Raw genomic sequence first — 16,777 nt, 5'->3', positions numbered from 1 at the left:
CATTAGTCACTAATGCTGCTTCTCAATAGTGAAACCATCAATTTTATTATAGATGCGAATATGTGCAAGAGGTCTAACTATAATTGGAACATTAGCCAAGAAGCAGATGGGGATTCTGATTAAGAGTATACCTCCTGGGTATATGTTGTACAAGCAGCATCTCTAGCAGGTTATCAAGCCCTCTTACAGTATATGCAAACTAGATATAAACACAGCAACATAAGCTAGAAATTTGGTTTTAGACACCGTGTTTTTAAGAAAAGCTTCTATTTCATGTAAAGTAAGCAAAGCACTAGCCTCCATGCAATGCAAAATATGCGTTCTATCTGTTCCACAGAAGACCAGTTTGGATTATCTATTTTTAAATTTAGTATTAAAAAAAACCAAACCCAACAGATCACTACAGTAGGTCCGAGTGATTTCAATGCGGAAAATGAAGTAATGTGTAAATGCTGGGAGTTACAGAAAAGAGAGATCAGATCTACTCACTTGGTAGAATAACAATTTTTTTTTAATGGATCCTAAAAATTTTATGGTTAACATATTTAAACCTTAAATTTAAGAACATAATTTCAGACTTTTTTTAAGAATCAAGGTTTTTGCAAATACCAAACTATCCACTTGCCTTACCCAGAGCACAAGTAACAAACATAGCCAACTCTAAAGAATAAACCTTCTACTCACTCTTGAATGTCGCATCGGGACACAGCATAGCTTGCATATTCCAGGTGTCATTTTCCTACCTCAATCTCCCAGCTTTCTTTATGGTCCCTGAGATTTCTGTTCCCTGATTTTCTAGTACCCATGTTGTATTCAGCTGTTGGAAATTTTGTCATTGCCAATGGTACAGAACTATAGCAGAGCAGTCTTACAGTTCATATTGCCCTGGCAGACCAGCAAACAACTACCAGTGTCTCCAGTATCCAGTTCAATTCAGAGAGTGTTCTCTATGATTGACCAGTGGACTAATATGAAGACCCAGAGAATCCTCTTTTTTCCAGAGGATCATCTTTTGTCCACAATGAGTTTCACTCAGAATATTGAAGCTCCCTCTCACTGCACCTCGTACAGATTCAAAGGTAGCTGAAAAAAGCCATTTTGGTATGTGATGCAACATGCAGCAAGTGACTCTGAGTAGCTATTGCACAGTCCGTTCTGACAAATACCTCTCTCCATTTTTTCTGTTCTCACAATGTACCAAAGGCACTTTCTTGTTATACTTTTTACATAAGCAACTAATTCCTAAAACAATTTAGATTATATATTCATAGAATATTATATATGCTATGTGCTATACAAACTTAACAATTAATCAAGCTGAGAGAGAGCAGCTTAAGCAAAGTTGGCAACTTCACCAAGTGACCAGACAAACATGTTGAAGATAGCAAAGGTTATGATTTCAATATTTGGATTCACAGGAAAACTATTCATCAGGAGCCTTCTACGTCTAATGTCCATTACATTGCAGGAGACCCATTCTTTTTTTTTTTTTATGAGTAGTAAATAAAGGTAATTGGAATTACTCATGTAAATCAAATGGAGAAGAGATGTAGGGTAAAAAAAAAAACAACCCCCCACTCTGAAAACACACTGTGTGACAATGCTATAGAGGCCATTGCGAGCAGCTCCTTCCTCCAGAACACAATCACATCTGCCCTCTGTGGACTAATGTGCCATAGTATGCAATTTTGTGCTACATAAACTCATCTTGAATATGCACTGTGGAACCTCTCATTCAAACGCTGTACAATTATTCCCACAACACTGCTCAGCTCTCTCCCCATTATCGCTGATATTCTGTCAACAGTGAAAAGACAAATTAATACTAGCAGTGACTGATGCAGGATTGCCAAATGAAGTGATGCAGATAGCAGGGAGGATGGCAGGTTCTTCCTTGTTTTGCAACTCCTTCTTTTCCCAGTTTTCCTTTTACTGCTTTAAGCAATACTTCATAAGACACTCATAATACCATTCTGGTTTCCTACATTGGTTCTCTAGTGAGAAGTAAATCCAAAAATTGATCACTATAGTCTTTATTTCCAGCCAATCTCCTCACAAAGATCCACAGCCTGTTCTGGTCCTGACTGATCTACCACCCTGCTCCAGAACAATTCCTGTCTCCAGAAAATAGAGCTTGTACTCTTTCTCCCCTACTTTCTTGATTACTGTGGCTAGTATCACCGTTCAACCTGTCAGTCAGTTCTGTAATCTTCACATAATCTTCAGCTTACGTTTTTCTAAGTTCACTGCAAGGTTGTGCTAAATCACACCAGTAATTACTAGTGTTAACTTTGCTAAAATACAGCATTTCCTGTCCACCATCACAGCTTAAATTCTTGTCCAAGTTCTATCTCCTGTCTCAATTACTGCATATCCATTTCTTGCTCACATCCATTGAAAATACTGCTGTGAAGAGTATTTACCAGCCAGTCATTTTGATCACATCACCCCAGTTTCTGTATCCCCTCTTTATTAGTATACTTTCACACACACGCACGCCAATCCATCAGTCTTGACAACTCTTTAGATGCTGGTGTGCCAAGATCACTGCCTACTGTGGTGACTGGCATGACCTTAGAGGTTGCTTGTAGAGTCTTCTAGCTGTCTGCTGTATCCTAGGCTCAAAGCTCTTTGGAGTGAGCAGGGAAAGAAAGCAATCTGTATTCTTCTTTATTCATGCAACATCCAGCACCATGGGCCACTCTCCATGAAGCATGCTCTTGTATGCCAAAACAATGCTTCAAACGTGACAGCAGAGCTTCCCTGCTGAGAATACTTTTTTTTTTTTTTAAATCTAACATACCAGTTCTACTACGGCATATGGGTTTTATGAGACTCACTGTCTTCTAAAAGAGAGAAAAATATTTTAGCTAAGAGACTTTAAAATTATAATTTGTAAATATATAAAAATAAATATAAATGATAACTTAATTATAAAAACAATAGAACAATGAAAAAATCCTCAGGCTTGGATGGTATGGTATCATTCCACATATTCTAGATTTATTAATTATGATAAGAAGCTTCATAAAAAATCTGGGGGTCACTGAATACTCAAAATTACTCTTTCAAGTTTACAAGCTCTGTTTCAGGTGTTTAGTCTGACACCGATAGTTCTAGAGTTCTTCAAATACTGTCTCTATTTGCTATTACTAACAGCAAATCCTTAAAAAACTAATTTTGGCAATGAATTTACACTATCACCCCCTCTTGAGCACATGAGGGCTTCTTAATCATTCAGAACCTGGGAGGAAGTTTACTGTGCCCAAGACCCATTTCTAAGGAAAATTCTGCAATGCTTTTTCTCCGAAATGACTCCTACATTTACTACAAGTCCTTCCTTGTGATTGTTTTGCCAGAAGTGGAGAGAGATGTTGGCTAATTGTGCTTCATTAGTAAATTTCTTATGTGATAAAAAATATTCACTTAATTTGAAAGGAAACATTTTGTGATTACCCCAAATCTGATACCAATTTTATCATTGAAATAAGAGAAGTGTTTATTACATACAGAATTTTGATATTTCCCTTATTGGGATTTGTCTATGTTAATGAAATATTTAACCTTCAGCTTTTATGGTTATTTTGCAATGAGTTCAGACTGAGCTGTTGACCAACCAAATTTGAGCTGGCTACCTATGGCCTTTAGCAGTATTTCAGAGAACAAATGCCCTCAAGTCCGCTGTGTTCAGAGCCAAGCACTGTTGAGCAAGGTAGGAGGATCCAGTTCCAAATTATTCTTGTCACAAGTGGCATAAAATAAAAAAGAAGAGGCTGGAAACAGGCAAATTCCGTTTTCACTTCCATAAAAGGAAAGACTGAAGCAGTGGACAGGAGAATTCAAGGTTAATGATTAATGGGCAAAGAATTTCTTGCAAAGCATTGATAATTTTCTCCTTTTCCCATCTCTTGGCAGAATTTAGCAGTGCATTCCCCAACTCTCATTCAGAGAAAGAAGAAATGAAAAGTTTGCAACTTCTCTCATTTTTGTTGCTTTCTTGTATCATCACCCCAGCAAATACATATGGAGGAAAGAAAAAAGGTAATATCCTATCAAACATAAATAATGATCATTAAATTTTTTTTGAAATGTTTATGCTATAGAAATTAAGTAGCATTGACTGTCTGGTCATCAACATGTTGAGCTTTGGGTGTTACATTCCCTTAAAATATGGCATTTATAACTGTGTTTATTGGAAATACAGTTGTTTGTAATTGCAACAAACATTTCTCAGTGGAAACCTATACATTCTGATACTATAGACTTAAAATAATCTCACCTTTAACAAATCTTCTGCTGAAGCTAATTTAAAAATTTATTAGTTTGAAAATATATACTGAACTGATATTAGTTATAATCCTCTTGGGCTGGAAGTATTCTATCAAATAGATTCAGTCTCCTACTATGAATAAAATTTTCTAGCTATCTGACAGTGTTTAAGCTTTCATTTTGTAAGTTGCCTAATGTAGGCTGCCTTTCACCTCATGTGATGAATATCTTTGAGTGAAAGAGACCATCTGCAGTACTTTTTGTAGAGAAGTACTGCGGAAGATCTTTATCACTTACGTGGTTGTACAACCATTTTCCATGCATTTGTGACACTGCACATTATGTCAGTACCTGTGTGACTGTTTAGTATGACAGTGCATCCCACAACTGCATATCTTAAAACCTCTGTAATGTGTTTGACAAAGACAATTCCACGTTTGCCTTCATCATTGAGCCATACATAGCAAGCGTTAGTTTTCCTTCTTAACTGCATTTCTAATATTCTAAGTCCAGAGGGGATAAATGCAGCTTTCTCCTTAGCTGGAAATAAAGCAAGATATGCACATTCACAGAAGTATGGCCTCTTTCAATAGCTGTGTTTTATGTTTATGTTAATTTGTATTAACAGTTTTAGAAACAGTTTGCTAAAAAATGCTTTCTATGTAATAGGCACAGTGATTTCAATCTACAGGAGGGAGGACCACCTTTCTTTGATTCTGCACATTGAACGTCCCCATGGGTTTTATTTTGAAGATTATAAAATCCTTGAATTAAAACACAATGAGAACTGTAAATTTCAATCAATGCTGTAACTTGGCCTGGCTTACCAGGCAGAAAGACCTGCCCACCCTTAACAGTCTCTTAGCAAGCTATTTAGAAACCTTGATCAAATTCCGTCTTTTTGAGAGAACCAAAAATCAGAGCACTAATTGTAGTTTGAGGCTTCTCACATCATCTTTGCCCAGATCTGCCCAGGCTCCATTGTGCGCTTAAAGTTTAGTTCCCCTTGGATACAAACACAAAGCAGAGAGAGAAAGTCACTGCACCCCCATTCTTTTACAGTCACAGGTCTTGCCTTGTGCCAGCTCTCAATCTCCTACCCCCACTGTCTGTGGCACCTTTTATAGCAAGGTCAGTCACTTCATTCTTTCCATCCCCCTTTCCCCTCATGACCTAGTAGTCCTATGTCAACAGACTTCACTTGTTTGCTTATTGGTTCTGCAGCTTAAAACCTTGCTTGTGGGCCACAAAAGACAGGTCACATGTCATATTAGCACTAGCAGATATGCCTAAGTTCATAGTATGTTCAGTGAGAGACTGATTTAAGAAGCAGAGCAGGTACATTTCTAAAAATGAAAAAAAAAAAAAAAAAAAATCTACTGTGTTTTCTTCTAGAGGCTATCCACAGCCTAACTAGACCTGCTACAGAGAGCAGCTCCAAGGTTAAAGGCCCTGATACTCTGTTATGTTGAACTCAGACCCTCATCTCCTGACAGTTTTAAATCAGTGCAACTCTAATCCATGCTATTCATTTATATTAATGTAGATTTCTGCACCTTTCACTCCCTTGTTCTCCTTCCCCAATCCAACCTCAGTCACACCAGCTTTGTCCAGAAGGTAATGCAATTTTGCTGTTCTCGAAACTTTGCCTTATTTCTGTTACCATTTGATTTGTCAGTATAGTTCAGCTAGTTCTGTCTTTCCCCAGATCAGCTGCGGAGTGTTGGCCACACATAGTAACCTTAAGGAGTCTTTTTCCTCATTTAACTTCTCAACGAGGCAAAACTGTTTGCCACAATGGGGCATGCAAATAGCAATAAAGCATTAATCCTCACTAAGGAAGGGCAGTGAAGTTTTTAGCCCTACGTGAGAGGCCTTTTAATGCTGTCAAGTGGAGACACTTTTCAGTGAGCATAGTATATATTTTACCTGAATATCCTTCTGCCTTGGAGCTTGCTTGTTCTTGCTTTAGCAGGATGAACAGTATAACGATAAGGAGCTAAAAAGCCTTCTCAAAGCTGAGTGTCTGGCATGGAATTCTAGCACAAGCGATTGCTTATAAGGGAATCATCCTCTAAAAGAGCAATCACTGTGTACAAGTCCTTCCCATTTATTTGTACCCAGCAAATAAAAGACACTCTGCTTTGTTTTTCTCTGTATCATTCTATCCACCTACACAATAAAAAAAATTACATCACAAAAAAAAGAATTTATAGGAATTAGACTGCAGCAGGTAAATCATTATAGAAAGGTGTATGCAAATCCTTTTGTTTGAGTTATGTACTTAAATATTACAGGTTCCTATTTTATACTTAATTATGTAGAATAAGATGGACTGCATTACCAAGCAAACACAACATCACATTTAAAACACATACAGAGGTTATTCTGAAAAAGCCACAGAGTATTTTTGAAATGCCATGGTTTTCTTGTATATTTATATAGCAAGAAATAAGTTTGGCTTTTTTTGGCAAAATTTCATTATCTAAAAGCAGCATCCCAGAAAAAGACTAGAAATAAGCACCTAAAAATAACATCCCCGAAGTTCAGCCAAGATGATTCTTTCTAAAAGCATGCAAAAATATTTCAATAGTTCTTATTTATTTTGATTCTTCTCCTGGAAACATAAAACTAGGTGGGAATATATTCCATTATTCCACTTCATTGTGTAGAGCCAAATTATTCAGTAGTTGACATGAAAATGCATGTTGTTGAGCTGGAACTAAGTAAGTTTGGTTTCCAGTCACTTAGATTCTATGTATCCTAAACTCCTCATGTCCTAAACTCCAGCTGTGCTTTCATGACATTCCTGTCCCAAGGTTCTCAGTTCCTTCTCCCCATTTCTACAGCCTGTCTATATTCCTGAATTACCCCATGATGTAGTGGCCCCCATGGTACCCATGGATGTCACAGCACCCACTGGCTTCCTCATGTACCTTATACAACCCTTGCCAGGCCCCCCCCTCAGTCCGAAATCCACTCCATGGTCTGTATCCCCAGCCCTGCACTACCGCCACCTCCTCGTGCCTGCTACCTAGTGTTTTTTGCCTTGCTCTGCACACACGCTGTGACTATTTCAGGGATATGCTTGTGTCCATTGACTTGCTAGTGCAGACAGGCTCATGGAGTAGCTAGTGACTGGCCCAGGATGCTCACTGCACCAAATAGGAAGCTACTGCACTCCTGTGTCTGGTACTGGTGCTCAAACAAGGTCATATTCCAGGGACAAAATGGTTTGAGCTAATTGCGTGCCCAGTGCCTGCAGGAATTGAACTCAAGCACAAGCCAGTCTTCTTCAAGTTTCCCTGTCTGATGAGCAGTTGGTTGTCTCCAAATGACAGAGTGTGAGGTAACAGCTAAGCTTTATGGATAAACAAAGAATTAAATGTTTACTTGAACCCTATGTAAATGCAATAGCAAATGTGTTGCTACAAAGGTCTCTTCTCTATCCAGCTGTTGATTTTCAGAAAACATGTAGGAATTTAATATTTGATACCTCTTTGTCTCTATAAAGTTGGGTTTAAATTGGCTCAAAAAATTACTGAAGATAATTATTCTCTCCCTCTTCTTCATATGCACAAATATATAATAATTACAGCCTATGGAAACAAGACTAAAAAACATTAATATTTCTAATTTACTTCAGTGCAGTTTGTGCATCACCACTGACCTTGAAATTCAGGTCACTGCTAGTTAGATCATTTAAACAGGGATTCAGGAGCTAAATTTTATGACATTCCAAAATATTGGTCCAAGAAGTCCTGGAAGTTGAATGTTCAGATGTTAGGGTACTAACGAGTTACACTAATGATCTATGTTATGCTATTATTAGGAAAAGTTGTACAAATGTATTTGCTGCCATTTTCTGAGTAGCTGTGTTTCAGGAATACCATATGTGTGCACAGCATTTGCAATGTTCTCAGGAGTCTTAGAATTCTACCAAAATTTGTTTCATCTAAAAAAGTTATTCTTCCTTTTGGCACCTGGAAAAATCTACAAATATAGTTTCAGACACAAATTTTCACCACAGAATCCAAAATATAACTAGTCTAACTAATTGAAGACCCTTTGCTTTTTTCCCATGAAAAGAGACAATAATGGGAACTCGATCGACAAAGGAACTATCCATGCATGAAACAAGTTTCAATATTTCTACTAATGCAAGTGACTGAACATCTTAATGAGGAGGTTAAATTCACCAGAGGATTGTAATTCACTTGACTTAGGCATTACATTCTTCTGACTACTACTGTATGAATAGCAGTTGAACTCATACGACACTTGAGAAACTTGAACATACAGAACATTTCTTGATAATGTGGCAGTGCAATCTAATTGCTTAACTAATTTTCTTCCTTTTTCTCTCAAACTAAAGAAGGTTATAGTTGGTTTTTAATATATATATAGTTCTAATGGAAAATAAGAACCATAAAACCGTTCATTACTGAAGAGAACATTTTTCTTTTCTGCTTATTTTGTGGTTCACTCTAGGTTTATGTTGCACATTTCATTTTGGTAAATATAGTTGTGCCCAACCCATGTGGAGCTTCAGGGTTAGTAATAGGGTTGCCTGAACAGCAGTGCAATATTGATGATGTAGCTCATAACACCATATGGTCCCCTAGGGTGGCCTTAGCACAGTGACCTTTTTTCCTCTATGTTAGCTAGAGCTAAGAGACTGTTTGCTGAAGCTAAGTCGGACTCCTCATACAGTGGAATAGCTTAGCAGCAGGTGGACGGGCCAGCAGCCACTTCCAAGGGGCATGATTAAGATTTCCTGGCAACATAAGCAATAACTGGCAAAAGAGACAGAAGGGGCCATCTATCTGCACATGCCAAGACTGGGTGAGAAAGTTCACTGCTTTGGCAACAGGCCAAATATGAATTACAATTCTTGCAAAAAAATATTTCAGTGTCTACGTTCCAAGTAAAAAAATTATCGCTTTGACACTTCATAGCCTTTCATCTAGAAAAACGTACTGCTTTTTAAGTTATACTACTATGACATCTTTCTTGCTTGGTCCTTCTGATTTTTAAAAAACAGTTACATTTGCTAATATTCCCAGGAAGCACTAGCTGCACAGGATTGCACACCCTTACACATAACCATTACGATCAGCCAACGAAAGCTTTTGCTGGTGGTGAAGTGCTTCTAATACAACACGGTTGCAGAAACGGGAGTTGTTGCCTAAAAATACTCACAGACATTCTCCTGCCGGCTCCGATTTGCTTGCCCAGTCCAGTAAATCCATTTGAATCTTTTACCAACAATACTGTTTATATTTGAGCTCCTACTTGGCCTCCAGACTCCATGGTGTTGCGACAAGAGGACAAGAGGAAATGGGTTCAAGTTATGTCAGGGCAGGTTTAGATTAGATGTTAGGAAGCATTTTTTCACTGAAAGGGTTATTAAACATTGGAATAAGCTGCCCAGAGAGGTGGTGGATTCACCATCCCTGGAGGTGTTTAAGAAAAGGGTAGATGAGGTGCTTAGGGACATGGTTTAGGAGTGGTGGTGTTTTTATCAGGGTAGGTTAATGGTTGGACTTGATGATCTTAAAGGTCCCTTCCAACCTCACTGATTCTATGATTCTATGATTCTATGACAAGTGCAACAAATGGCTATCCGGTAAATAACAGAAAGGAACTGACAAAAAAGAAATCTAGAAATATTGAATATGAGTGGAGAAGGTGTTCAAACACATATTGCTCTTTGGATAAAACCAGCATGTCCCATCTAAAAGATCCATTCTTATTAGGGAAACTCTCAAAATTTCTGCTATTCTGAAGTATTTGATCCAAACACCATTTTTTAATTTTGCATGTTGCTTTACTCAGTAAGTGAAACTGATGAAGACTACTTACAGAGGAAGGTACTGAACCATGGAGCAGATGATGACAGACCAGGTTCAAGGACAAAAAGAAAAGCATACACATATGTTTGATCTTGCTGGAGTCCCATAAAATTCTGCTACACTGGCATGTTTTCCTGTATCTTAATGCTAACTTTGTAAATATATAGAAACACTGCTGAGATTAAGTTTTTCATTTTAAAATCTTATGTATATTAAATCACTTGTGGCTCTACTTTATGCATCGCAGTCTGAAAATAATCTGCAGTATCTGATTTTATTCAGTCTTTCAAGCACTGCTCTTCTCCCTTTCTGCAACAATGAGTCCTAAGGGATGTTGGAGGACATCAGTTAAGGTTTAATTCCATGTTTGCCAATCTGCATTTCCAAAGAGCTACTTAAATTAGGGATTCTGTCAAATCGGGTTGGGAGGGGTGTGTGTTCCTTAGTTATATTAAAAAACTATACTAAAAACCTATCAAAATACATTCTATTTTATTTACCAGGCAATTCATTGACTACCTAATTTATTGCCCAAGCAATTAATTGTCATGACTTTAGCCTAAAACCTGTCCAGAACTGACCTTTGATAGGAATTCTATGAGTTGTTAGAAAAATACTTATAATTAAATTTTACGGGCTTTCAGACAAAAAAAATGTTAAGAAATTACATTTATAATTAAAGAGGGTAGTATTTTGCTTAGTTATGTTTCCAGTTGATTTCTTTCTGTCTTTTGGTGAAGCAGAGTAGCTAGTTTTCATATTTATGTCACTTGTACTCTTAACTTAAGATGCCAGTGCCAATGCCTTCAAGGTTTGCTTTCTAGGGGCTGGCAAAAGGAAGGGAAGGGACATGGGAGAAATTCTGATCTTATTTTTATGGGGGAATTGTTTGGGCAATTTTTAGTCACTACAAACAAAATATTTTGGATGCTATTGTTCAGGCAATGCTTTCACCCCCGAGCTTACAACTTTCCAAGAAATATTTTTTTAAAGTTTAATCACTTATAAGAATGATGGATACTACTTAAAATGGTTTTCATTATTTTCAGGAAGATACGAAAGCTACTGCATTTCTGAAATGGATTATTGTTACTGATGCAATATATTACTTTCAGTGCCTAAACTGTGAGGAAGAAACAACAATATGAATTAGCAATGTTTTTAGGACATGTGGAAAAGTTTTAACCTCGGGTTAACTGAGGCAGATACATGATTTGTAAACTATGCATCTTTCTTACTGAATTATGTTATGTAAGAATCCCAAAAGCCTCCTACAGGTATTGAATCAAGCCCTCAGTAACTACTTAAATTCTTTTTAATGTCTAATCCTAGACTCCAGTCCCCGTTAAAGCTGCAATTCACTAGTCAGCGGTTTTCAGACCTTTCAAACATCTGTACAATTTCATAACTAATCTTGAATAAAATAGCTTATGTCTATGAAAACATATAGATTGCCACCTATACAACAGTACCTAGCTAAACCACAAGGAAACTTGACAGTCCTAATTGCATTTCATGTGTTTATGCAAATGAGAGTGAGCTGGATGCAGCATGACCTAGAGCAGAGGCTCACCATCAAGAACAAGACTTTCACAGACTATATCTGTACAGGATTCCCCAAATCTGCTGTTCAAGTTAAGGACCAACTGCAACCAGGAGAAAAATGGAGTCTTCTCTGACACCTGAAAGTAACCCCAAAGCAGTTTTTGTTTATTCTTCCAGAAGCAGTAGAGAGCTTAATGGAAGGGACATATTCCTCCCTCCAGAGTTCAGAGCGAATGGAGGGAACTGTGACTAGATTACAGTTAATTCTCTGGCCTGCTCCTCCATTAGTGCAGAAATGAGCAGGGCAGGTTGTAAAATTAGAGTCTAGATCTAAAAGAAATAAGATCTAAAAGAAATAAGAGAACTTAGAATATTGATATAAAACACTCAGCATTAGTGACTGGACCTCTGCAGTGCTAGAAATTACATGGAAAGACAGCTGGCACACCATCTAAAAATCTACTGTGCTCTCTATCCATCATGCTTACCTTCTGCTTATCTGGGAATAGAAATTAAAGCTTGTTCTTTTAATTGGGAACAGGTTTTTGTAAGGGACATAATAAATCATTGCTTTCTTAGTAGATGACATCAAAGAGTCATGAAAGCTGAGATACTAAAACGAGGTGTTTGTATCAGAAATCTTTGTACCTTGCCTGCTAAGGTTCTAAAAATGTTCCTAAAGAAAATATGTCAGTGTGAAGCGCTGAAATTGCTCTTCTGTGTTTCATTGACTACTATGATTGCAATTCTGCCACCTTTACTCATACTGGGTAGTAAGTACTTCATTGTCCCCAAGCTCACCTGCATACTACAGTACTCTGCAATGTAACAGTGAGAGCACCTGGGCATTGCCTTCACCAAAAAGACAGTATTCCAATGGTTCCAGTTTACCTGTACACATTGCTCTCTAGAGTACACCAAGGTCAGTACAGAAAAAAAGCAACACTGAAAGCATTCTTCTGGCCAATAAATAACAACATTTCAAATATCATCAAATATACATAGAACTTGTACTAAACACGAGATTTAACTTAATACACACAAATTGGTGACCTTCAGCCTCCATTCTACACCAGTAAAATAGGCTGTCCCACAGAGAGCATTGGGAGGTTTCCACATTTTTCCTAGGTATTCCATGAATACCTTTAGTATTCACCCTTTCCAAAAACTTCAAGTGCCTTTCCTCTATGCCAGACCTCTACCTCCATCGCAATAGCACTCTTTCCTGGAGGGACGAGTTCTGCGTGATCCTCCTGCATGCCATCAAATAGCCTTGGTCACATGCTATGTGACCATAATGTGATCTTTTGGTTTAATATGTTAATTTAAAGGAACTTCTATAAGAAACTTCAGCCAAGGAACATGCCTCTCAGCACCCTCTGGCTTGGTAGTGTCAGCATTTCTAAGGAATGCAATGGAGATTCTGAAGCAAATGAACAAAACTTACAATCTTTGATCCAGCTCCCAAAATAGACAGTTGTGCTGTTTATTATTTTAATCTCCCTAAGTCACAGCTCAGATTAAGAGGCAATGGGAAGGCCTGCTGACTACACAGTATTCTTTAGTAGTGACAGGACACACCGTAATTTGTGGAGTGTAGAGACCTTGACATCTGGCATTTTAGGTAGCAGAAGTGAACACAATTACTGCAGAGGTTCTTCGAGAATAAAAATAAAAGCAGGAGTGTGATATACTATTCCATCCAAGAGGAATCTTTGCACCTCCCTTCTCCCAAACCCATCTCTGGAATTTCAGTAAATTCATAGGATTTGCACTTTGGCTTTCTTTGGTTTTTTCTTCCTATGATTCTGTGCCCTTTTCCATCTTTCTAGTCCAGTTTATGAAGATTGTGTATACCTGTAAAAAATCTTCACCTTTACAAAATATTAAGTACTAGTCAATGAATTCCACTGAGGATACCAACATGGCCTTAAGATCTATCTAGCCCTTCATTTAAACAAAACTTTCCTCCTCTGAATACCATCAAATAGCTGATATTTATGGGCCTACCATAAATATTTAAGTTATTAGTTACTTTCCATCTATGAAATATCAACGTTAGTTCTTAAGCTGGCTAAAAAACAAAATTAAAAAAATCACTTCTGGCTGTAGATACTTTGAATATGATAATCCTGATGTTCAAAAGGGAACCGAATTCTCAGATGTCAGAGACTTACACTGTATCTGTTCAGGGTACCTGACTAGGTACTCTGAGCTCAGAAGGACTTCTCACAGCTATGCATCACATCAGCGTTTAGCACTCTGCAACCCCAGCACATCATTGCTTCTGATCTCATCTTTAGATATTCTGGACCAAGTCCAGAGTAATCTGAACAAATGAGTATTGGCTCTTTAACAAGTGACTGAAGATTTCTTTTACGGCTACTTAGTAATCTTCTTTAAGTAACAATTCAGCTACTGACTACCTGTATTTTTGTTTTTCAAAGTAAACACAGCCACACAACTTAACTGTTGTACTACAGAACAGTCTGGATCCCTAAAATTTCCAGATGGAAAACTGTGTGTTACAGATACTTTTATTCCATTAAAATATTCTTTGATTTTAGCTTAAGTAAAACTACAATAGAAGTTATTCTAAGTAAAATCAATTTCTATTAAAGCTGGTTGTAGTTTTCCCCTTGGATTTTCTGTGAGCTGGCACTGCCTGGAGATTTCTACCTTGATTGTATATTGTATGCTCTTGGATGCTGTGGGTAGCTGAAAAATGCAGTAAACCAACATTTTCCCTCTTGCTGTGCAGTAAGTTAGTTCCTCAGTCCATAACTGTGCTTAATTGACCAGAGTAAGGCAATCAAATGTCAACGTTCTTTGCTCTTTGATTTTTAGAATGCCCTTTTATAGTATAACCAAAATGAGACTAAAGACATGAGTTATGCCAAATTAAGAATCTAACAAATAATCAAATACTTATATTAATAGAAGGGGTGACATTTCACATCTGTCCCACTCTGGGGAAAACCAAGGCCTCAAATACTTGATTTTTGTATCTCGTACTTAACCAGTGTCCAGTGACTGCTTGCATTTTAAAGTCAAAGGTTGTAGTTCATTACACACTTCATGACATTAACAACTTAAGCAGCCCTTGCCTCAGGCCCCTGTTGCAGGTACTTCACAAGCCTCTCCACTGTGCCAGTGTAGCTGCTTGTAGCAAAACAGCTTGGAAACTGTTCCAGTTGAAAAATAATGTATTTTTTCCTGGTGATCCTACTTTTTAGCTGGATCAGCTCCCTGATCTTATTCACTGGGCAACTAAGCATCCAGCTGTGCTGGGACAGTGATGGGACTACAGAAGGTCACGAATGTGTGGGTGGCACCAAGATGGGGAAGAAGTCTGCTTAGAGTTGCTCAGGCAGCACTGAAGCCAAATGTCTAACTAGGAACTACAGACTCTAACCATTGAGTCGTCGTGTCCGTCCCCCCCCCCCCCTTTTTTTTTGTAATTTAAAGATTTTATCCTCGATTAAAAAAAAAAAATAGCCTACCTGATCAGGCTTCCCATCATCTAACTTAGGAATAACAGCATTTGAAAAAAAAAAACAAACCTCAAACATCATAGAGTTTACAAAGGAGTAAGGAGTAATAATAGCATTATTGGAGCTGACAAAAGTGGAAGATACTTCTCACAGTCAGCCCAGGCATATTAATTTATTGATTTTCCTAAAGATTTGTCTCAAATCCCAAAGACTACAGTGACCACATACAGATTCTGATGTCATTTATGTCATTAAAACTTTGGGCTAACCCCAGCAGTTTCTGTGAAGCACTCTCCACTGATTCTTGTGCAGGAGAAAACAGAATTTAATCTTTGCTTTTCTGTGAATGACTACAGTGATTTTATAACTTGTAATTTATATATAATATATTTATAATTTATATTTAGAATTTAGAATTTTACAGACCCTTCCCCCCTCTAATTTAATTGATTTATTTCCAAAAATCACTTTAGCAAAAGAAAAATAAGTCAGAAAAACCCCCAAATTTAGCATCCCAATAACAGCTCATAAAAGACTGTAATTCTTTTTTTTTCTGGCTAGTGTTAATAATATTTACATTTGAAAGGTCTAGGGCAATCTCCTTGAAAATACAATTGTCTTCTGCACCATCAGCAACCTATTAGCCAGATAAAATAAAAATTTCGTACCTCAGAGATTTTTGGCTACTTGCTGAAATTAAAGCTTTCATTTTCCTCAGACTCTCTGTACATATTTTATCAAGCTAACCATGGAAAAAATGCCAAAATTAGAGAGAAAAGGTTTAATTATGAATAATCCAATGCCTATTCTAATCGCTTTCCTATTATTATTTCTGGTTTTAACAAGGCTATTTAGGCTACAAGAGAAATCCCTCTGATAAAAGAATCCTGGTGTATTCTTGAGAGATCTCTTTGCCTTTTTTCCTCTTGATTCCCCAACGCCACGCACTTCTCTTTCATTTACCCACAAACACCCACTTAGTTAATTGTGTGTGATCGCTAAACACAAACATGAAGGCATGAGCATTCCTCATCAGACGTGTGGACAGAAACAAAATCTCTATCCTTCAAGGACAGGGTAATTTCTGTCAGGCATTTTAAAGCCAAGGCAGGTCATTGAAGTTATTATTAGTCCTAATTAGCACTCCCACAAGCTGTTGAATTCTTTACCTGCTGCCAAAGGGCACTCAATATGGTGCAGAATTTGCTAACATCTTTGAGAGAATCAGAAAAATAGCTCCTCTTTAGAAACATAGGTCTATTGCATGCAAATAGGCTTTTGGTAAAATTATGTCTGATCCAAGCACCAAGTGATCTACAGAAGCAGATATACGATGAAACTATTCCAAAACAAAGGAATTCTACAAATGTCTAAACAGAATCTTAATGAGAAAAGGAAGACATCTGGCCTTACTTTTTATATTAGTGCTATATTTTAAACCTTCTAGCAGGTTACAGACAAATAATTCCTATCCCATCTCAGTTACAACACTGTTTTTTAAAGTTAGTGTTTTATGCAGGAATTTCAAATCTCTATGAAAAGCAGAATTTTTCCCCTTGTGAGCAGACACCCTTGAGAATTAGAGATGTGAACTGAATCACAGACCTCCAGATA

The 16,777-nt window shown here is 37.4% G+C and overlaps 1 protein-coding gene across 1 annotated transcript in view; it reads left to right on the top strand.

Moving 5' to 3' along the window:
• Positions 1 to 16,777, top strand: part of LIPC (lipase C, hepatic type) — a gene marked incomplete at both ends in the record, with an annotated part of 87,676 nt that overhangs the window by 18,917 nt on the left and 51,982 nt on the right. The window contains 1 exon segment of the mRNA XM_082488951.1: positions 3,916 to 4,041. Coding sequence (XP_082345077.1) covers positions 3,916 to 4,041 — 126 coding nt within the window.

This window comes from Vanellus vanellus (genome assembly GCF_965231255.1).
Source record: "Vanellus vanellus genome assembly, chromosome: 11".
In the NCBI taxonomy this organism is placed as follows: Eukaryota; Metazoa; Chordata; class Aves; order Charadriiformes; family Charadriidae; genus Vanellus; species Vanellus vanellus.
The sequence above is the reverse complement of the archived record's forward strand: the minus strand, read 5'-3'. Positions and strand labels throughout refer to the sequence as shown.